This window comes from Daphnia pulicaria, chromosome 5 (genome assembly GCF_021234035.1).
Source record: "Daphnia pulicaria isolate SC F1-1A chromosome 5, SC_F0-13Bv2, whole genome shotgun sequence".
NCBI lineage: Eukaryota > Metazoa > Arthropoda > Branchiopoda > Diplostraca > Daphniidae > Daphnia > Daphnia pulicaria.
Genome location: NC_060917.1, coordinates 3,869,735 through 3,893,026, shown reverse-complemented (window position 1 = coordinate 3,893,026; position 23,292 = coordinate 3,869,735). Strand labels below are relative to the sequence as shown.

The 23,292-nt window shown below is 40.8% G+C and overlaps 2 protein-coding genes and 1 long non-coding RNA gene across 6 annotated transcripts in view; 2 read left to right on the top strand and 1 right to left on the bottom strand.

Moving 5' to 3' along the window:
• The window catches only part of LOC124341473, a 172,030-nt gene that overhangs the window by 24,644 nt on the left and 124,094 nt on the right, over window positions 1-23,292 (top strand). The gene's annotated exons all lie outside the window — the stretch shown is intronic.
• LOC124341106 (target of EGR1 protein 1-like) lies at window positions 158-1,953 on the bottom strand. The gene is made up of 5 exons (XM_046794037.1): window positions 1,685-1,953; window positions 1,299-1,619; window positions 968-1,230; window positions 760-907; window positions 158-689 (listed from the first exon to the last, which is right to left on the bottom strand). The coding sequence occupies exons 1-5, from the start codon at window positions 1,796-1,798 to the stop codon at window positions 246-248; spliced, it is 1,290 nt and encodes a 429-aa protein (XP_046649993.1). The 5' UTR covers window positions 1,799-1,953; the 3' UTR covers window positions 158-245.
• On the top strand, window positions 2,557-23,126 carry LOC124340901 (probable inactive serine/threonine-protein kinase slob2). 2 transcript variants are annotated; one of them, XM_046793681.1, is made up of 14 exons: window positions 6,486-7,048; window positions 8,428-8,645; window positions 14,290-14,558; window positions 16,054-16,228; window positions 16,458-16,602; window positions 16,859-17,040; window positions 17,624-17,730; window positions 18,850-18,941; window positions 19,109-19,228; window positions 19,872-19,922; window positions 20,044-20,063; window positions 20,690-20,800; window positions 21,218-21,644; window positions 22,914-23,126. In XM_046793681.1, the coding sequence occupies exons 1-14, from the start codon at window positions 6,716-6,718 to the stop codon at window positions 23,064-23,066; spliced, it is 2,403 nt and encodes an 800-aa protein (XP_046649637.1). In that variant the 5' UTR covers window positions 6,486-6,715; the 3' UTR covers window positions 23,067-23,126. The 2 variants fall into 2 exon arrangements, with proteins under 2 accessions (XP_046649638.1, XP_046649637.1); XM_046793682.1 differs by lacking the exons at window positions 6,486-7,048; window positions 8,428-8,645 and adding an exon at window positions 2,557-3,974.

The following is a 23,292-nucleotide window of genomic DNA, read 5'->3' as shown; positions in this document are numbered from 1 at the left end:
GATTAAAATTTCATCGATGATTTAAGTATTGATATATAATTTAATCGATTGTTTTGTTAGAAAAATATGAAAATTCCCGCTTTTAAATCTGCAAACTTCAAAATGGTAGAACTGGAACACTTGATTTGTTTAATGAAACACATGTTAATGCATATCCTGCACATCTATGAATTTTTTTTCTTGTCCAAAATACAAAACATGATACACACTGAACTTCAATTTAGCATTTTTTCAGTTAGCAATCGTCAATTCGCTTCATCACTGGGAAACAGCCGTTCATATTTCTCCAAATGAGACTTTGAACATTTGGAAAAGGCACTTTTCTGAATTAAGAGGGGAAAGTCTTTACCACTAAGACAGACACGATTCCGAACGTCGGCAACTTCAGCAACTAGTTCTTTCCAGCAGACCGTGTTGGCACCATTTGGTCGAACGGACATTTTTTGTGCTATGAAAGAAGCAAAACAGAAACCTGTCATAAAAGCGTCATGTCCTGCGCGATGTCCTTTGAAGCGTTCTTGGCGCGAAGACCTGGTGATATTGATGACATTTTCTACTTCAGTGCGTGCAATGTTGTTATCATCCTTTCTTTTTCGTTTCTTAGCTTTCTTTTGGTCTTCAAGTAAAACAGCTCGATACACGTCGTGGGATTTCTTGCAATTTGACTCACTGTTACAGAAGCCATGATTCTACAAGAATTACACAAAACAATAAATATAAAATTAAAGTGATTTTAGGTTCAAATTGATAGGCACCTACTATGTAATTTGAGCAAATTTCCAAGTCTTCTTCATTCTGCAAACGCGGAGAACAGTCCCAGAAGTCAATAAAATCTGATTCTATTAATGTGTGGTTGCAAATGACATGTGCACGACTAGAATTCTTCAAATTCATGTTTTTTAATTGACTGAAAATATGAAACTTATTATAGGTAAAGGTTAAGATAGGCATATGTTTTTGCTCTTACTGGCTGCGGAATATGTATTCCAAAAAGGATGCATTCGTTCTAACGGAAAATTCCGCGACAAATTTTGTATCAAAGATACCATTGGGAAACATTACCTCCAAATCAGCCAGAAAGGAAGAAAGTTTTGTAGGTAAATCTGCATAAAGATTTTGATAGAGAAAAACCAAATCTACAAGGCCATTATGAAGAACAAGAGGAACTTTGGCTGAAATAACCACAGCAAATAGATCTCTTAGGTCCCAAGTTGCTTTCTTTGCTTTTCCCTGAAAATAATACAAATGTTAACAATTTTTGTTAATAATTCAGAGAACTCAAGTAGAAATTATTTTACCTTTCCAGCTCTATCATTTCCTCTGTAATAAGGGATGCCTTGAGAATATTGCTTGTGGAAATCAAATCCATGAGTAACAAGAAACTGAAGTGCAGAAGGTTCAACTACATAATCTTCTGAGCATAATGCCATGAGATTGAAAGTTTGAACACTGAAATTCAAATTTTTGGAAGATTCATCATTTTCAGGGCCTGACAGTTTGAAACAGCTGAGACCTAATGAAATAATAGAGCGTGTTTTGGCTACTTCACATATGTTTATGAAACGGTCATCAACTGCTTGAGAGTTTATCAATTTTCTGCTCCCCAGGCCACTCAATTCCTAAGGAAACAAACAAGAGTGAATTAAAGAAAGAAATATAGGTTAATTTTAGGTTATTCATTTACACAGTCTAGAGAAATGAAGGATGAATTTTGTATTGAACACACAAGACTTGGCCAGATGAACTGCAAGTTGTCTTTGTGAACATCAAGCACTGACACCAAGAAATCTTGATCCATATCAAATACGTAGGTTGAAAGTGGAACAATATCTAAAAAAGCTACGGCTGTCTTTCGAATTAAAAAAAAATGTGGCAAATGCAGAGTCAAGAGCAAGAGGCAAGACAACTTTCAAAAACTTGAAATAAAAATAAACAGCAGACGACTCCTTAAACCTGCATTCCGCGCAACTTGTAAAAATACTTCAAATACAGCGCTTGAATGGTTTTTTTCAATTTATATTAAATTGTTTTTTTACGCTTTTTCTTGGACTATGGTCGAAACTTAAAAAAAAAATACTCAAAATGAATGAAAATTCTAGAAAAGTTTTTAAGAATTTCACAGTTTGAAGAGTTCGACATTTTTCATTATTGAGATGCAAGAATTAGTAGTTCAGTAACCCTGTACAGGAGAGCAGAATGTTATAATTAAAAATCTTTCAAAGTAAAGGTTGAATTGGCTATTTACCTGGTGTGCAAAACAAATGGAGTTCAATTAAGAAATCACCTGACTAACCTGCATTTCTTTTTTGTGCCGATGACTTAAAGCTTGAGGGAACAACACGAATCGCGCATATCATTCAAGCGTCTTGTTCCAGTCGTTCTATTCTATTTTGTATATGTCTGATCCTATCAAGAGTTTCCGCGTTTTCGATTGCAATATAGGATATACGGCGGTGGACATGCAATCAGAGTTGCATGTTCCCAGTGAACAGAAGACAGCACGACGATCTATGTGTGTACTGATCATACGACCTCAGCAACGTACCAGTTTAGTTTGTTGTGGCTTGCCAGTGAGTATGCGACTACCATAGCTCGCGTGGCTAACTGCAGAAAGGCATATATATTGGCGAATAGTTGTCTGTTGTCCTTCCCTAAGTTCAGTACGCGTTTCATGGGTCGTCACTGTTGTCGTCCTGCGATCAGTTATCAGATCATACCGCAGTTTGTCCAAATCTATTGTTATAGCGATAATACTCGATTGATTTCCTCGGGTTTTCTGATATTCTGAACATTGCTCAAACACCGCCGTGTGAGTAATTCGCTTATTAGAATGGAGATTTTTCCAGAGATATAAACAATTGCAGTCCATTTTCTTCCTTGTTCATCAAGTGATCACTCGATTCTGTCAATACAAAGTGCCATTAGCCCTGTTTCCCTATTACCCTTTTTCCGCGTTTCGTAAGTGAGGAATTTAACTGTACTCAGCCTGCGTACTTTTCACAGTTCTAAACAATATAAAGTGATGTGATAGTTAAGGGTCTAGCAGTAGAATCAGTGTGAACAATCGAAGAAAGCTTACGTAACCATTTAAAAAAGAATTTATCAGTTTAGCGATGACACGTGGAAGGAATAGCTTAATTATCCATTATAACGCTTGCCAGTCAATAATTAAAACTTTCGCACTATTTGCCTCTTGAACTAGATTCGTTTTAATTCCTTTGAAAACTGTTAATTAGTTTGCCGTTTAAATTCATTGTCTAGTCGTTTCTTTACAAATAGCCAGACAACGAATCATGTGTGCTGCTTTCTCCAATCAATTCTTACTTTTAAGGTAATGAGTCACCCCGCATAGTAGTGTCGCACTGTAACCAAGGCGACCGATGGGCATCGATATACACTGGCAGCTCGACGATCGAACGAGAGCGTCAGAATTATTCCAGAGCCCACGCAATATTGTTATATAGATATAAAAATAGACAAAGGTAGAAAAAGAAATACTAAAGGACGGTAGCTAACAAGAACTCCATCACCATGTTGAAGTTGAACCTTTACTCCAAAAACAAGAGCCTTCAGGATGATGTCAAGTCGGAAGTGACTGGCCATGATCGATTCGGCCATGTCGGAGTCCATCGCTCAGCCAAAAGTTCCTCGATGGCGAATTCTTTTACTCCGTCTCCGAAATGGCGGATTCAAAAAGAAGCCTTACTTAGACAGCAACGCCAGGCTGAACGATGGCGGCGATCTTCTGGGTTAAGAGGCGACGGCTACGGGCCCATCAACTCTCAACAACCTTCGTCGGCGAGAACCATCAAAGAGGAGAATGAATACTCGAGCGAATCGCAAATAAAAGTTAACTCGAGATCCTCCTTTTTTGGACTCAGTTGGGCACGACAACTTCTTCAGCATTTGCTGGCTTGCCGCTCAGAAGGCTGTCCCAATCAAACAGAGGAGTCGCCTGAATATCTGATTCCATGGTAAGTCCGAGAATAACGTTTATCATTTCATTATACATGTTAAATGTTGGTATACTTCATTCTGCATTTATGGAATCTATTCGAGAACCTCCATCAAGGCGATAAGCTTTTATTAGCTTTATTAAAAGTACATCCAGATTCGTCGATTTGATAGGAATGTACTTAGAAAACCTGGAGAAAAAATACTGCTCGAAAAAAACGAATTCCTTCGTTTAAGGAAATTCTGACCGATAGTAAAAATGTTAACAGCGCAGAGTATTTTCACTAGTTTTCCTTTTGCGGCTTGTGAGCAAACAAGCATAATTATGATCTAATTAGTTCTAGTTGATTTCGTCATTTGGCTTCTTATTTTGATGGTGATTGATTAATCCAGTTACAATATGCGACGGATGCAAATGGTTGCTTCGAAACTAAACTATCGTCACAATCAAAACGAAGGTCTGATTTTTGTAACCTCGGAGGAGATTCACGTGGCACAGCGTATGTGCCATAGCTTATATTTAGATATTCATGTTTCTAGCGAGTCGTGATTTGGTTTCTTTACTCAAAACCTGTGCGTCACAGAAGATGTAGGAAAATCACGAATCTCTACCAAAGCTTTCGTACGAGGCTGCATAATCAGGCCAAGTTAAAAGGAGATTAGCGAATGAATGAGGAAGCCAAAATCTGGTTTTCTGCTGTACACCTATTCGTCTTAGCGAATCAACGCGAGTCGACGACGTCTCTGTTGTGCGTCCGTTTCCTATATAAACTGATTACACTGTGTTTCTTTTGATAATCGATTTAGAGACCTCTCCCCACCGTTATAGGCGGTGAGCAACAAGAAACATATTGCCGAATCACGTCCGACGGATCTTTATAATAATCGATTTCAGTTCCACAAAGACATCGTGTATCATGCAATAAAGGCAAGGTATAATATGCTATATTTTGCTTAGTGTCGCTACAAGCCCCACAGTCTGGCCCCTGCCATCAACGAATACAAAATGAGCAATTTCCGGTGCTCCGTTTATGTACAACTATCTACGTGCGGGTTAAAAAAATGTCGATAACAATTTTTCTAGCCTGTACATGGTTAACAAAATTTCACCATTGTTGGCTATACAGGAAGGTTACAGGGTTCGTATTACTTTAGGTGTACTGATGCCATTCTCATCAGGTTGAAAAATAAGAAGGAAAGATTTCTATTAAATACTGAAGCGCAATTAACTTGGCATCTTGGCATACTTCATATTCCACGGATGCCCAACGTGATGATCTTTCCTTATAAGGTCAACGAGCCTATAAGTTACAGGAGTAAACAATTCTCGAGGATCGATTACTTATTATTGCAGTGGGAAAAACACACAAGAGCGAGCCGCGTTTTGTTGACACTGGATTAGCTTTCCCGAAGATGTTATACAATACGCGTCGAAGAACGCCTCTTATTATCATCGCCAGCTACCATGGCAACTTTGTTCGTGATTTGCGCTTGTGCTGAGACTGCACTGATGCTGTCTGCTGAATAAAGAGTCCGCTTTCCTCTCGATTCGTTCGTTGACTGATGTCAGTTAGGCACACGTATTATGCGAATATCGACCAGACATATGATTTTTGCTGTGTGATTTTCTGGTCTTTCAATGGAAGATTTCGTCGGTTATCGAGGCTTTTATCAAAGCGTTTCTATCAACGAACATTTGTTTATTCAGGCGACAACTTCTGCCTTTACACAAATATTGCTTACGTATACCCGAAAAGAGGTTGCGTATATATAGACGCTTAGTTGCACTCCTTACATCGCACTCGTTCACACCTGTCGCCAGGGGGAGCGCAATTGATCCGATGAAAGATTTGGCTAAAAACTGTAAAATTTTAAATGTTAGCAAGATCAAACCCAAACATTCAGCTAGACTCCCGATTGCCGTATTTGTTTGTTTTGTTTCCTTGGCCTTATAGTGCGAGATAATGAAGGATTAAGTGGAAGTATCTAGACTCATTTATACGCTAGTAATACAGTCGCCAAGTCTCGCCTGAGAATACATACGTTACCTTCTCATCATGCAGCAGCAGGGTAGTAACTGAATTTCTATGGTTTGCTGACGGCCAATGAAGCCCTACCATGCAGTCTTTGCCTTAGGGAACAATACGATAATGAGAGGTGACAGAATACGGCTAGACTCTAAATAAATATGCATGCAAATCAATATTTTGTCTACAACGCAACCGACTTAGTTGGCTGCTTGTCACATTGCAACTTTGCTGCGGCAGGTTTACGCCCGTTCAACCAACTGCTTTGTGTAGACGATTTTTCAGTCTATATCCTATATACAGTGTGTACGTTGTGAAACATATTGGAACACCACCGTGAAAATGTCCTGAAGGGTACACCTCTTTGGTGCACCTCCAGAAACCTGCGCAAGTCATTTGAGAAGCTAGTAGACCGCGTCAGACCCTATACAGCTGTGCCGCTGTTGCGTACAGCCAATGGGTCTCAAAACTCTCAAGTATCTTTAGTAATAGACTGGGCTCTGACCTGGTCGGTTCTTCGTCTTGTGTCACCTCATGTTGTGCTGCTCTAAATGGATTGAGCTCGACAATATTGTTGTTTTTTTATAAATTAACAACTGGTGTGAGTGCATCGCCAGCAATCAGCTCTGCCTGATTTGAATCGCAAGGAATTTCGGGAGTTTTCCCGACTCTTTTTTGTTTTGTTTTGCAGTTGAAGTGATCGCGGCTCCGAGCCGCAACATAATAGCCGCAACATGTTTAACATGTACCGAAGGCGTTTTTACAACGCCAAGGCGTCGGCTATGAACGGCGGTAGCTCCGAAGAACTCGGCCATGATCGCTTCAACTACATGAATCCCAATGTCAATTACGACAAGTGGCCACGGCGGCTGCGGCCCAAGAAGAATTCACTCAAAGTCGAGTTGGAGGCCCCCGAGAGTCCGCACATGCCCGAGGCGGATGGAAGCGGTCGGGAATCATCCACATTCGCAGAGGTGCGCCACTGCAACGGATCGCTACGTGAACATCAGCGATTATTGAACCTGCGCTCCAGTCGTCATAAGTGTAGTCCACGATGCAGAGTTAAAGTACATAACCACTTAATTCTGGCCTACCCTCCCCCCCCCCTCTAGTCCACACTGAATTTCTGTTTATTTTAACGAAAACAAAATGAGACATTTCTCTTCAAAGCCGTTCTCTTATTATATTGTTCGGATTATACTCTAAAGTAAAATAGTGTTGATAACAGAGTAATTAGATTAATCAGGGCTTATTGCCTTATCGTAAACCAATTACGTGGTGTTTCTTATTTTAAATTTTGAATCATTTAATCATGTTGGGATCAATAATTTATTACTAGAATCACAAAAGGGGATAGCCGTCATTTTTTGTTATTCAATACCGTGAGGGATTGGCGGTATAGGATCGCAAGCGAGGCAAAGAAATTATAATGCACTTTAAGATCAGATAAGTCTATAACCAAACACAAACAGATTATGCAATCGTGTTTTACTTACACACTTTATTCGGAAAAATATAGCTACCACTGATAGCACTTGAGTGGCTACTCGAGACTGCCAAACTGATTTCGTCTATATTATCTGGGAATATATTTTTATGTCGACAAATCTGGTGGTGCATTCGCATAGATTAGCTGAGTTAAGGATTTTATGGCATCCACGTCACCCTTTTATTCATTAATGAGAAAAAAAAATTATCCTTGATGTCGGCCTTTTGCTGTTAGCAGAAAATGGTCATCAAGAAATGGATCGATATAGGATAATTTCAAAAACCATTGGCCAGCACATTCGTTGGGAGGCTTCTACCGTTTCATAAGCAAGTTAGTAACAATATAAAAATTTGCTAAAGAAAAAATATGCAGCAATCAATCAATGGATTAAAATTAGTCTTTTACTAATTGATTGATCACAGCACAGCAGAAATGGTAGAAAATGTTCAATAGGCACGAACTTCCAAAACGAAATTTTGTGGAGAACTACATTCCCTATATTGTCAATATATTGTAATCTATACATGGCGGAACTAGGTCCAGAAGGTTTTATGTACAGTCCCACGTGAAATCGCATCAGCGCATTTAAATGGTACAGCAATATAGTTCGTGAGGGGTTATAAGAGGATGAAAAACGGTATTGAATTTTTAAATATTCATCTAAGTGGGGCTATTCTACTTTAAAAATGAACTTTATCCTACACGACCATGAGTCATGTTATACGAACGAAAAAATGCTTTAAGAATAAAAAAAGAGAATAATTTTATCTTTAGCAATTTAATAGGAGAAGCTTTCAAGAGTCAAATCTCTTAACATTAATCTCTAACAAAATTTAATGCCGACTCAACTTCAGTGGATTCCCTTTGAACTCCCGACTTGCATTTTCTGATTCATTAACGCGCTAATATTCTCTTAAAATGTCTGTCGAATTGGACGCATAACGACGACGACGACAGAGCCCCAAATCGTCGACACAGAATTTGAGTACGGAGGCCTTGGTCAAGGTCTTCGCTTGCCTAGGTGTTCAGGAGAGCGGAGCAGCCGGCTGCAACGGTTCATCGGCGGTCGCCTCCACTTCCAGTGGCTGTGTCATCGACCGGGACAAGCTCAAAGGATGCCAACTCAAACGCCCAAAAAGGCTCAGCGTCTTCTCATCGTCTCTGTCCTCCATCAGGTAGGCTGCTATGGCCACGATCGAATAAGCAAAAGTGTTTCAATCAAAAAAAGACAAAATAACAAAGGTCAGGTCTATACCATCAAGCCAATCAAAACTAGCCCACAACAGTGCAGCTAGACTGGTTTGGTTGATTATCAAATTTGGGTTCGCTTTCAGCGGAATTTTTTTCTGGTTGGTCCGTTGGTTTTGATCTGTTGCAACTAAATATCCCCCTCCCCCTTTCCATCTCTTAATCGGGAAAAAGGTTAAAGAGTGTCCTACATGAAAGAGAAATAAAATCAATACGTACTGCTACATGTACCAACTTCCCCCGGGATGGAGTAGATTCGCTCTGTGCTGTCCATCAAAGAAACGCATTGCTTATTGATATTTTCAATACCTCCGAGCATTATATTTCCATTATTGATACTCTCCTCCCCAATTCGGTTAGGTTAAAGATCAAACTGTGTTTTTAATATTCTCCGTCAGCTTTTAACTATTTGTATTTTTTTATTCCGCCTTTTTCCGTGTCCAGTATAATTTTCCAGCCCTATTTAATGGCAACAACAACCACCTAATGTTTTGGCCACTGGACAAAATTAAGGTCAAAACTTGGAACATAACGTACGTTGTTCGCGTCTTATATACTTGGAAGAGTGAAACCCTGCTGGTTGTTGTGACTTTGATTCACCCATTTCGAAAAGGCAGCCTGAAAATAATCCTGTCTGGACGTCTGTGGACGGGTGACGTAGATTCGGAAAGACGTCACAACGAGTGGATTCGCAATCGTCCCCCCACATTTCTGGTATACAGGAATGTGAGCGTTTCGATATTAATGATCATGCGTGATAAGCTTTCACGACAGATATCGTGCGAAGATGCTCGACATTGCGCCGTGCAGTTGGTGACATCACGAGCACACCTTTTCAATACGACGAACCCATGCACCGCTGGCCGATGCTGCGTTCACATGCTACACATGTATAATAGATGAACATTTTTGTAGAGCCCGTACCCCACCGATATAATCATACCGGCGGGGTAGACCCATCAGGGACCTATATAGGTCCGTATGGGCGTGCCGTGTTTTGTGGATAACATTTCCATCGATCGCGGGGACTCTTTTGCCTTATACTTTTTTCTCATCATCTCATTGTATCTCACATCAGTTTATTTTTTTCCCCTTGTCGACCATGGAACGAAAACCAACTAGTAACTGCGAGCGTGCCTCGGAAAGTTGGACGAAGGCCGAATAAGAGCAGAGTCTGGCGATTGAAGGATGCCAATATCTGCGTCTCTTTATACATTGTGTTGCATACAATAATTCGACATGTATCATTCAAGAGTTTGTTTGCAAACGTACGTACACAGACTTGCGAATCTGCAAATCGGGTAACCATATGACTGCACGACTGCTGTGAGGTAATAGCTGAGAAACCCTTTTCGACTGGGGTAGATATAATATATCACCTAGACGACTGTGGAACGAGGCCCTACAAACGTATACACCCAACGCATTCCCCCCCAGGATATTGATGTTGACATACTCCCTCTCTCTCTTGGGCGAATTGTAACGAGATTAACTGGAATATGTTCCCTGAAAAATCTGTCTTCGCCATTTGGCAATTATCAAGTCTTTTCTACAGTGCTGCGTTTGTTTTATGCACAGAAAATGAACGGCGGAAAAGGCATCTCGATGTCTCTAGAGTCGAATGGTAGCTACATACAGCAGGCCATATGTAGGCATATAGCAGTCACCAGTGCTTAGCAAGTGCTCAGCAGCATTGAACCCATAGAAAATTAAGTGAGTGAGTTAACGTTTTGATAACCGAGGCACGCTAACTTGCCACTAATGAATTAGTTGCCAAGCCAGTGAGATCTGTTGCCAGTGCCAGACGTCTATACTGTCTGCTCGGATACTCTTTGGCTCCTGTTCATTCTGCTCAACTGTAAGTCGGAGTGCTTCACGCAAGCGAGGGAGAGAGAATTGATATTGCAACATTAGGGAAACCAAAACAAGTTGAGAAATAAAAAGAATGAGGTTGTCGGTAGTTGTTACCGTATCTTGGCGAAATAAGAGAGAGAGAGAAGGGCAAGAGCGTACGTATATGAAATCCATACAGTATAATAACGAGTTATGATATATGTAGCATTGAAAGGGGGGAAAACGCAACGTGTGAGCTTCTTCGGATTCTATTAGACTACACGACTCATTGGTTTAAGCCTATTGGACACAACACAACGACACACGCACGAGATAAAAACGCGTAAAAAAAAGGCGCTAAGGAAATTACTGAATGTCTTCAACGATACTCGAAGCCTGAAACCCGTTGTTGAGACTTGAGGGGCGTTGGCCCTTAATGTAGTATAGTTCAAATTCCTCGCAAAACTTCTCACAAAGTTGTAAGGTACAAAACAAGCTTGATCTGAAGTCGTTCTTCAAATGAGTTATTAAAAAAAAACCTGACTGAGTCAATACAAACGACAAGAGAAAAAAGTTCAATCGCCTAGCTGAGAAGTAATCGTACTCTAACGATTTATAAACAACGTCACCAAAGAGACAAAAAGAAAGAATAGAGATAAATTGTTCTTACCTTTATGCCCGGGAAATCCGGCCAGGCATCCAAAAATGATCCATCCGTAGAATAGTTGAAATGGAAGGAATGCACCAGGCGGGATAGGAAAAAGGGCGTCCTCGTGAATACACCCACACTCACATGGGTGTACACGAGGACAAAAAGGGATTGTAATAAAGGGGAAGAAGAGATCCATTAGTCGACTGACATAATTGGTAGTTTCTCCAGTCAAACGGGATCCTGTTTATCTAAACAAAAAAACAAAAAATTGTGTTACGAAAAAAAATATTGACAGAAACACCAAGTAAGAAAAAGTTGAAAATGAGACAGTGGGCAAACCCTTATTGTTAATAAGCAAAAGAATTTAAGGTTGGCATGTAATATTCTGCACACATGCAAGTCATCTATCATTGAAATATCTCACAGGTCACAGGGGAAAAATATAGTATAGAAAATGATTACCCAAGCGTTACATCTTGTAAAACAAACTGCAATGCATCAACAGGGGGCTTGTATATGATAAATGCTAAGTCTGGAACTCACAAATTTGGAACAGGTTTAAGGTTTAAGGTCTTCTATTTAAGCTCCCAATCATTCTATTTGTATCCTTAGTTTTATTTACCTGATAAACAGCATGAGTGTGTATTGAGCGATTCTATGAAGAGACACGACCAGAGCTGACACGAGGTCGGCGACCACATTTTAATAGTGTCATTTCTTGTGCTATTTTTCGTGCAGCCACGTTTCCAAAAAAATATCGTTTGGTTCACCATAGTTATCAGGCCCTGAATTCATACCGCTCAACAACGATAAAAGCGGTTTTCTCACCCGTGCTCGACATCCGCTCAACAGATCAGGATAATTTTATTACCATACCGATAATTACTTTTAGAACGCCACAATAAGACCCTTAACTTTTCATTGACTTAGCTTATAGGATATAATAATATGTATTGAATTTGCGAATTGAAACTTGTGAGTTTCTCAAACTTTCGACTTGCTACTATAGTCTAATTAAACAATAATGTGAGTGTCTTTTTTTAAATTAATTACTGCGGAGCAGTCCGTCATTCTCTAAGACAGGCTTTTCATGGCCTTTTGTGACACACCCATAGGTTAGTAGACTTCATTGGTTTGTTAATGTTTGTCAAGTTGTCTGAGAATTCAAGCTGCAACTCTACACACTGAGTACCACAGACGCTTCGAGTTATTAAATCACTTTATTTTCAATGTAACGATGCCTGCCTATCACATTTCCGTTAGTGATTTTGGATAATTAGTTTAGTTAAGTTTTCCAAGTTAACATATTTATTCTTACGTGCATCATTTCCCCCCTTTATTGAAGGAAAATAATTAATTTGATGTTATTATATTTCTTCTTGTGTCGCCTTTAAACGAAATCATCCCTTGATAGCTCTTATCTGTATTGGGTTCACTTACCTTGCTGAGATCCTGTTTGATATGGATCACCTCATTAGAATCGGCGCTAACAATCGACAGGTCAGAATAATAGGGCACAGCAAGGAAAGCAACTCATCGTTGTCTTCAAACGAAGCTAATGTCCTCCCATTTGCCAACATTTCGGCTCCACCACTACATGTATAAATTGTATATGTTTCCGCTTTTTAAAAGAAATCCGATATTCCGCATTATTCCAATATAGCCGGGCTGTCGCGTCGAGCCGCTCTTGATTCTTCTCCAGGAAAACGAAAAAGAATAAGAGACAAAAGAAAGTCACAAAATAAAAAGGAGATGGCGTAGGAGTGGATCAGGAATCGGTGCATATAAGAGAAGAATTTTTCATGTATATATTCTACGGGGGGATCATGTGGGATTCCCCCAAGATCCCCCCGTCCGTCGTAACAGAGAGAGAGAAGCTTTGCAATAGCTCGGCGGTGGCATAAGATGCGCACAGTATACGGTATATTGCAGTCAAATAGAGAAAAATGAGAGAGAAGGAGGAGGGATATGTAGGATACGATGCTGGCACAGAGATCAGACGAAATAGGTTTTCTTTTTCAAGATCAGCTCTATAGTGTGTATAGATTACAACCCGCTAGACGCACTGTTCTACAGATCCTTTTGCTGGAGTGTTTTCCAGAATCATTGGTCTTGAAACGTTGGCAAACTCGCAATTTTGAAGGACTCTTACGCTAGCTGTGTATGCATAGATCAATATGTATAGTGCTATAAGAGACATGACATAACAGATAGGGAAACGCCAACTTTTGATGTAATTCAGCTGCCAATGAGAAATAAAAGCGGCCGGAGTTGGGATGATTCCCAGCAGACCCCCCGCCGCCCAGTGTAATTTGTATAACTAAAAGTCTACAGAGAGCTGTCAGAACTTGTCCGAGCTTAAGGTATGGATCCAGTGTAGTGTATACTTACCGTGCCATTATCGCTGTCTGACTGCGTCTGCTGAATACTTATGTCCGGGCTATTCGACTTGCCCTTCCCGGTCTTAACCTGCTGTGGGGGGTAACAAAAATCCGACAGAAAGATCAATCGCCATCAATAAACACTTAGTGAATGCGGAGAGATAAATAAGAGATGAATGGACGCGACTATCCATGGCTCCATCACTCTGTATTGCGTGCGCTGCGATAAAGAGAAACAGCAAACAATAAACGCCCTGTACAACAATAAAAAGGGGTTTGTAAGGCGAGAGCAAACATTCGTTACATGATGTAATACGTGCGTCAGACCAGCAGAAATTTAAGTGTTATGGATTTGATGGGCAATTGTATCCTGGTGCACTTAATACCGCTTACGGGTGTAGTACACCAGTTTGTGCGAAGCTTTCGCTCCCTTAGCAACGGTCCATCAACTCGGTCATCACAAAAACTATAAGAGAAAAAAGAAAAGGAGCGAAATAAAAAAGTTACTCGCTCTCGCTCATTAAGAATCTCTCCAACATGCTCGTCCGTTTTTTTTCTTTTTTCTTCCCATTTGCTCGGTTACACCGTGCTGTGAGATGCCGGGAAAATGGGAACTAGGCCTACTTAAGTGATCTTTTCGTTGGAATCAAAGTAGATTATTATACGCAATTGGATGATTCATCTCTCTTTTTTTAATTTTTTAAGGTATTCGTCCCGGACGAAAGATTGCAGCAGCAACGGATCGACGGGAGTTGGCAGCGTGCTGGACGGTGAAGAAATGGTGGGCATCCCGGGTGGGTCTAGTGGAAGCGGAGCGATGAGTGGCGGAGCGGAATGCATCGAGCTCCTGGAACTGGAACGGAGGATGCCGAGAGCCCGAGGATCGGACATTAGAGAACTGGCGACCAACATCTGCCGTCAATACATTCGCTCCTCGTCGCGTTATCACCTGCTCGATCACTTGAAGGACATTGGTAAGTTGACTCGGACAGCGCAGTTGCCATGGCGATGATCGACTCAGTCGAAAAGTCATTGTACACGTTTTGTTTCACTATAGACCCAGAAGCCGTCTATAACCTTTGCGATATAATGAATTATAAATAACGCTAAAGTATTCAATGTACTATTCCACTTTATAAAACGTTGTTGCTCCATCAGTGAGTTTGACATTTAGTCATTTAGGAATAAAGGCCATGGGAGAAACGGATCTCGGCCGTTAGGTTCTTGCAGTAAAACTGTCAGCACCTTCCGTGACTTGGCGGGAGTGACAGGTCACTCGACGGCTCGATCGATCGATCGATATAATTCAATTTCCATTTTTAAATAAATAAGCATAGTTATGCTATGAAAATAGAATACGTAATTCTTTATTATACTGAAATAAAGGAAATCTAATTTCAAATTAATTTCTATAATTAGAGAGTCAAACTGTGTCGTTCTGTATTTAAAAAAAAAATTCAAAATGTGGTAGAACTTGTCCTCCAGAGATATATTTATCAAACTGTACATACGTATTTATAGCGTACAATTGATCCCATCGAAAATACGGTTTGTGCGCTAAGACGGGAGACGAAGTGGTTCTGTTTATAGGCTTACACACAAAGATCCCGGCCATCATTTCACCCAGGCCTGTAATCAAAGCTCCTCGATTGAAAACACTCGGCTCGTCCTAGGCAACATGGAGTAACGCTGCATATTACGGACTAGCTATATATATTGCTTTAGACCAGATGAAAGCTCGGATGAAAGCAACCTGTTCTGAATTGGCTGCTGCAACCTTCAAACGTCTGTATATGCGGCCTGTATACTGTCTACGATGATGTTTGGGGAACGAACCTTTTGATACTAAAACTAACGTCATTGGGGGCCGATATTTTTACCCCGAAAAGAGTCTTACCAAGTAATCTTCGCCATACTTTTATGATTTCAATCGTTCATAATAACCTTCAGATAGGCCGACATCGTTCCGTTTTATTTTTATATCGTCGTCTGTATTTACGCCTTGGCATCTGTGATAACGTTAATAGCATCATACCATTTTATCCCACTATTTTTGTAAATGGTATCATTTATGCAGTGTAGAGACTAGAGAGAGATACTTATATTCTAGATTACATAAGGAAATTTAAGGGTGACTGGGGATCACTTCGCCCAATGTAATTTCATTATCTGGCATGGTTGGTCCACTGATGCGCCACTTATTACGTGAATCACTGAACCTGTCGAATTTTCTTGTTTCCCAAATTTTTGCTTGGTTCCATTCCTCACGGAGAAAAAGAAAAAGGCGTTGTACACGAGAAAGGGAAATAATATTACTTGCCCTTGTCTTTTATTCTCTGCTACCATTTCTCGGTATTTAAAAATAAGATTATACACGTCCTTTTATATAAGAAATGGAAGAAGTATAGAGAGTCTTTTGGTTGTTGGGCACAATATTCGAGTCGCTACATTCTATTACACGGTTCACAGGATCGAGGATCGACAAGCAGTGGTTCATGATTCGAGACTCCTCCCTGAAAACCGAGCGACTCTTGACTATTGTCCCGCTGAGTGGGTCACCGGCTTACGGCTGCGAAGTGACAACGACCGATGCGGACGCCACGCGCAACGCTCTCATCGATCTCTTCACGGCTCTCCAACACCCGTAAGTGATTGTTGCATCTATTCTTTCAACGAAAAAGAAAAACAAAAAGAAACAAAAAATCTGTCTTGACGCTGTTGAGTATATAGTATATAGCTCACAGTTTTGGGCAGCTCAGTTTAATCATCAGCTCATAATAAAGTTCCAGTTTCTCATATCAAGTTACACATTTTTTCTTTTCTTTTCTCCGGAACGATGAAATACGGACCCTGCGGAATTCCCCGGACGATAGATACATCTATCCAGTTTTAGACGTGGATTTCGTCTACGGCGCCGTGGCGTCATCGAATTCACCTTTCTGTGAAGAGGCTAAACCTGTCCTTGTAACCGTCTTTCCTTTCAATACCAAAGGATCGCTCAAGGATCTCATCTACAGAGTAAGACTCTCTCCCAGCACTGCTGCTCACGCGGTGTATTATAGTCCCATTAACTACTTGATATGATCTCCTGATTGTCTTCACTGACTGAGGATTCATTACGCAACCCACTGAGAGCAACTATATAACTACTAATTATAATCCCATGCGTCAATCAAATTGTCGGAATTGCATGTCTTTGATTGCAGGCTCTTTTTTTCTCAACTTTCTATTAGTTAAATCATTAATTGCAGTCATTGATGTTGGGATTTAACAGAGCCGCTGGCAGGACGATTGGGGCCAAAAGTATTGCCAACGCTCCGAGGGTCTACCTCTGCTGCAAGTCCAACGGCTGGGACGCCAAATCCTGGAGGCCCTTCTCTTTCTACAAGAAAGAGGTTTCCCACCGTTCGGCCACCTGCATTCCGGCAACGTTATCATCCAAAACGGTGTCGCCAGGTACTATAGACACTACCCTAATTACCTACGTTACATTGCATCACACCTATCAGCAGACGATACATCCCTCCCAAATGGGCGGATGCGTCCGTACCTCCGTACCTTGCAACTTTTAGTGCTACAAAAATCTGTGGAACCAACACGAAAACAGACAACAACAACAAAGTTAACGTTTAGCATTTGAGTCTATGCGACATGCGTCAGCAGACGATGGTCACTTTGAGTCTGCAAAATAATCTGTCGCACCCAACTGACTTTTGTGATCCAATTTGTCGAATCCCTCCTCCCACCTTTTGCCTTTGTCCTTCTCCCGACTGGCCGCCATAACATAGGTTCTATCCGTTTCTCATTTCTTCACCCATCGACGCTAAATAGACTCGACTGTATAGCGCTGCTGCATCCCGCGTGACGACGCGTGACGAAACCTTAGCGCTTCTATTCATTATACGTCTGTTAACGAATGAACGCGCGCTAGCAGAACTTATATAGGCTGAGATAACAAAGAACAAAATCAATATATCTTAACCTAAGAAAAAGAAACAAACCAAAAACACACAAAAACAAAAAATGAAAAAAATGACAGGTTGACGGGCTTCGAGAACACCCTACTAGGATTTTCGTCGCGGATCCATCCGATGGTCAAGAGCATCCTGCCCGCGACTCCTGCTGTCATCGACACCATCTGTTTTGGTACTATAGACTTGATTTTACCGTGTGTGTAACAAACGTTTCGGTTGTTGTCTGATTGTTCGATTCAATTTGAGAATCCGCTGTTCTTCACTTTTCTGAATGAGAAAATTGTATCGGGTTTTAATTGATTCCTGTAGATCAAAAGACCTGTTATAATGGGGGGGTATATACCGGAGATACAAGAAGCAGCATTGGGAACTTACGTTTCTGGTCGGTCGTCCCTTTTGTTCGTTTTTCAATCGAGTAAATATGGCGTGACGTGGTTAAACTCTCTGGGGGGATTCGCAGAACACGGCGCCGCCGTCTCTTAGAACTGTGCCATTACCCGCTCCCGATAGCTGGGGTCCCAGGCACCGACGTCATTCTCTCCCGCGTACATGTGATCTATATACACTATATATGCCATTCGATCTTGTTGCTGGCTTGCCGGCTCGCCCATTGGTCGCGCTATAACCAGCCCGGGCTAGACTCCTCCAGCACTTACTCACTCTATATATATATAGTAGCGAATTATATCGCCTATATATTTCTAAATGCATCTACGTAGTAGGTACGGCGGTACGCATACCAGATGGCAAGCCACCATTAGAAGGATTATCGCCCTAGTCTTATGAATATGTATAAATGGCACGTCGCATCAGCTTACTTTCAATATTACAGTTGACAGCAGCTCCCTCCCCGGAGATATTGCTTAGAAGTATTAAGAGATGAGTAATGAGTAAGTATATATACACACAAAGGATGTAAAAGAAAAAGAAAAGAAAATGGGGGAAAAGAAGGACACACATGAACCTATACCAGAGAAATAAGACTAGTTAGCCGGTGTGTATGTATACACTGACCTAGCTGGATCTACATTCGACAACCAACTGTCGATAAATCGATAGATAGACGAGCTATCTCATTTGGGTCGGGTTCTTTTCTTTTTTTTATTATTATACATGCTATAGCATGAAGACACTCAAACCAGTCATAACCAACAGCCTATTGATTTCTTTTTCGTCTCGATGTCTGGGTGGCGACGCGTTTCTCGGCGATGATAATATCTTTTATTATTCAAATGAATTCTTAATAACTCTTTTTTTTTTTTTTCTTTCTGTCTGGGCTGACAAATTGAAGGGCACGTCCTATTTGAAATGTGCAGCGGATACGAGTTATACGCACCGAAACCGACGGCCAGACATTTGGAGGATTTACAATCCTACCCCCAGGTACGATTTTCTTGATTATTTGAATAGAAAAGTGAAACGGGGAAAAAATAAAAAGGTTATAAATGTGATATGCGCAATAAAATAAAATAAAAACGCTTTCGGGTCGCCTTGTGATGGGAGACTCTATCGCGTCTGATGGATTCATGTACTTTGGGTCTGGACCGCAGGTTATCGAAGTCCTGGATTACATTTTCAACAACCCCAGCGAGGAGTACCCAGCGATCGCGAGCCTAGCCAATCTCGAGTTCTTCCGCAACATCGATCTCCGAGAAATGAGATGCTCGACGGTCATTCTCTCTTCTCTTACGCACCTGATTGAACCCATTCAAGCTTTGGTTCAGCGTGTCTAATCTATATTTATTGAAACGAGCGGGCAATAACTTGATGATTGCCAGACCATTAGTAACGCAGTTTCCAAAAATTGTTTTGTCATATATACTATTTAGATATTGTTTTCTTGCAAAAAAACAAAAAAACAAATTATAACCAACGGAAAGTTAAAAAAAACAAAAAAAAAAATAGAACCAAAAGAAACAGCGAAAACAATTCCTCGATCAGTATTATCAATTGATTAACGTACGTAATCAATGACCATGTCTCTTGCTTACTCGCGCCTACTAATATAGATTGGAAACACATGCTATCATCAATTATGTTATTCTCCCCGAATTTTTCCGTCGTCATTGAATTTTAAAAAAGTCCAGTAGATTTTTCTCGTAAATTTGTAGAATTCGCAAAAATGATTATTATTGTTCATTCGTCTGTTATTTTCGAACAAATAAATTCCGTTCATTAGTTTTGACCATTTATTATATGGCAGATGTTGATAGAATACTCCACAACATTTTCTTCCTTTTTCTTAAAAAAAAACTAAACAATTATTTCAAGTCATCTATTAATGTAAGAATTTATTATTTGAATTCCATGCAGATTTACTACAACGCCAAATTAACCAGCGCTGCCTTGAGTCTTCTGGATCAGGTATACTATATTATGCATAAATATAAACATTCCGGATGACGTGTGGGCTGGCGTGTTGTCGGCACGCCAGTCTAATTGGATTGAGGGCGGCTTTTTATTTTCATTGTTTATGACATTGCAGGTGCAGCAAAAACGACGCAGGTAAATATGATGCCGCGCCGACGTACCATACGTAATGCACGATAAAGAATTCCGGAATCCAGATGAATATAAACAACGCCAGGGGTCTACGAGTGAGGGGGGGGGGGGGCGGGAATCGTGAAATAAGACATTGTGGCTTCAATTTTCATTCCGGTCCCCCTCTTATTCACGCAATCCATTTGCTGCTGCTGTTGCTAAAGTGTTTATTATATATATAGCTTAATAGTCTCAGCAGATAGCCTATAGATGCGGTTTGCGTGTCTACCTAATGAAAAACGTTAAGGCCGCAACTTAGTGCGTTCGTGTGTCGGATGCATGTCCGCTGTAACGTAGATGTGACACGGAAGGATGTGCCAACTTCGGACCCGGAGTTTAGTTATTAGAAGAGGGGGCGGAAAAGGGGGGTTGCGTTTTGCAATCACACACAACAAATAACCAAGCGCAACGGCTAAATACGGCAGGGTATTTTGTTCGATTGCGATCCGGCGGTGAATGTGTATTAGACTAGACTTTGATTCATTCTTGGCGTTTAACTCGTTATGTACTCTACGGCTGGGACTTGGGAGGGGGGAGTTGATACGTAATTTGCTAATATCTGATGTGATTAACACAATAAAAAATAAAAGGAAAGAGAAGCCCGCATCGAAGCAGCTGAAACGCCATCAATATCCTCCGTCGCCGTCGTCGAAATTGGATTTAATTTCATCGACAGCGGAAGCTTCCAGCAGCAGCAGGAGGTAACCACATTTCCAGTCTTCTATTTTAAGAATGTAATCCATAATTTAGTAATAAGAGAGAGAAAAGAAAGGGAATGCGTGACCGGTGCATATTTAAAAGAATCGATGGCACGACCTTTCACGCACGATCCACGATACGACATATCTTTCTCTGACGGTCTCTCCGGCGGTCCTTGTGGATGATACAAGATGACGTCACTGTCATGAAATAAACGGAGAGTACCATTTATGTATATTACGTCATCACACGCGAATCGGAGAAAGTATATGCACGCAAAGCCCAAAATGATGTCCATGTCTCAGTTGATTCGATTTGTCAACTCATTTTCCTTTTCCTTTTCTTTATTAAATATTTCCTAATTGAAAAATTCTAACTTTAATTCTAAACATAATTGGTTTCCCTCCCCCCAACTTCAGGCAGGCTGAAGTCCATTCCGTGGGAAATGAAAATCCGCCGAAGGAAGTTCGAGCGGACGAGGAAAACGAAAGCGAATTAACAAATTCACCGCAACAACATAAAATGCCGCCGCTATTGTTGAATCGAAAAAGTCATAACGAACAGGTATTAGAAGTAAATCAGAAAGAAGAGGCCAAAACAAATTCCAGGAGCGATCTGCCCCGTTCGGAGAGCATACGATCCAACCTGACGTTGAACCTGGGCAACAGCTCCCAAAGTGGACAACAGCCGAATAAGGTCATCCGCAGTCGGCCCACCATCACTACCAGCCGGACGACGCCATCGCTGTCGATGATATCCTCTCTCATTTCACTCGAATCTTTCCGCGCAAATAAGGAGAAGCGACAACAGTCGGGTAGCACCTTCAGCGCCAACGTCCAAGCACAAGTACGTACTGTACATGTGTACAAATCCTATTTATGCAATTTTCTACATTTTTCATTTCATTTTCTTTTTCTCTGATTGCCTTACATACGTCACACGATAGAGCGCAATCCAATATTCTTACATTTTATCTGGTGTGTTTGACTTCATTTGTTGTACCCCTTGCTGGGTTCGCTTTGGCCGCCGGACGCGACAGTTTCAATCAATGAGCAAGTGACGCCTGAGACATCAGAGAAGAAGACATAACAAATATCGCCGTCAAATTGGATTTAACCCTATATAGGAAACACAGCAGCGCCGCACATAAGAAGATTACAATTGACAATCGAATAATCAAAGGATGGGCAGGGCCAACAGCACTGAGGATGTAAAATAACTTGCTGTTCAAAACGCGAACTCAAAAGTTGGCCGGATTGAAGGAAACTGACAGTGTGCGCTGCTGTCCGCTGTTGTCCAAAAATGTTCTATTGAAAACAGTCGCCCGGTTATATCGAAGCATTATTATATTGTCTGCATATAGACAAGGGCAGCACGCAAGCTTGCTGCTGGATCTGAGCAAGAGAGATAAAAGCCTCATTCCCGCGCCCAGTATATATGGTTATATTCAGTTTAGTCGAACCGGGAGGCACTCTACTGTTCTACTCTCTTTCCCGTTGAAATTAAATATTCAAACTATGTTAGAAAGGCTGAATGAAAATCTATAACTCTGACGCAGTGGCAGCAGGTTCCGAGTTGATTCCTGAAACCATTCTTAGTTCTCTCTCATGTGGCGGACAGAAATTTAGAAGACTTCAGTCAAATCCCACAGCGCCATGAAACAGAAAACAAAAGGAGAAATTGAGAATCCAGGGATTTTTAATTCCGCATGGATACAACAAGGAAAGGCGGATGTAGTAAAACGCCAAGTGTTTTGTTAGGAGAATCTCCAGGTGCGAGGAGAGCAGACCGATACTGGGAAATTGACTGACGTATCGTCACGACCGATTCGCAGAATGCGGAGGGGGGGGGGGAATTGTCGTGAAAGCGAAAGGAATCCCGAACCTCCAGGAAATCCCAATTCCATCATTTCCCGCGCGACTTCCTGCACTGCGCTGAGACAATGTTCTCCGCGCATCGATTAGCGGAAGCAAAACAACAACCCTTTTGAAAGTCTTTACATAATTCCGCGATGATTAAATTTTTTAAATATTTACGTGTGATAATATTCTCGCCTTCTCATTTCGTTTTCTAAATGATTTTATATTTATTGTTTATTTTTTTAATTATTTTCAGAAGAATTTCTATGAATCCAATGACTCGTTTCAAACGCCACTCGAGTCACCTTGTGCCGAGCCCGAAAACTACTTCAACGGTGAATCGGCAGAGCAGCAGCCTTTGTTGGTGCTAACTTCGCCAGACAATGAGGCTTTGTCCATCGAAGATTGAGTCCATTTGCCAATCATAGCTAGCTTAATCTTTCACAATGTTAACGAATTTTTTTGAAAATAAAAAAAAATAAATATATTAAACTAAACCAATTTTCTACTAGCACTTAAATAGCGCGCTTAATTTTTACAGTCTTAACTATAAATTTCAACGAATTTCAATTGCAAATTTAAAGTAATCAGTTTGTCGATTTTTCATAAGATAAATAGTATCGCATTTGTTTAAT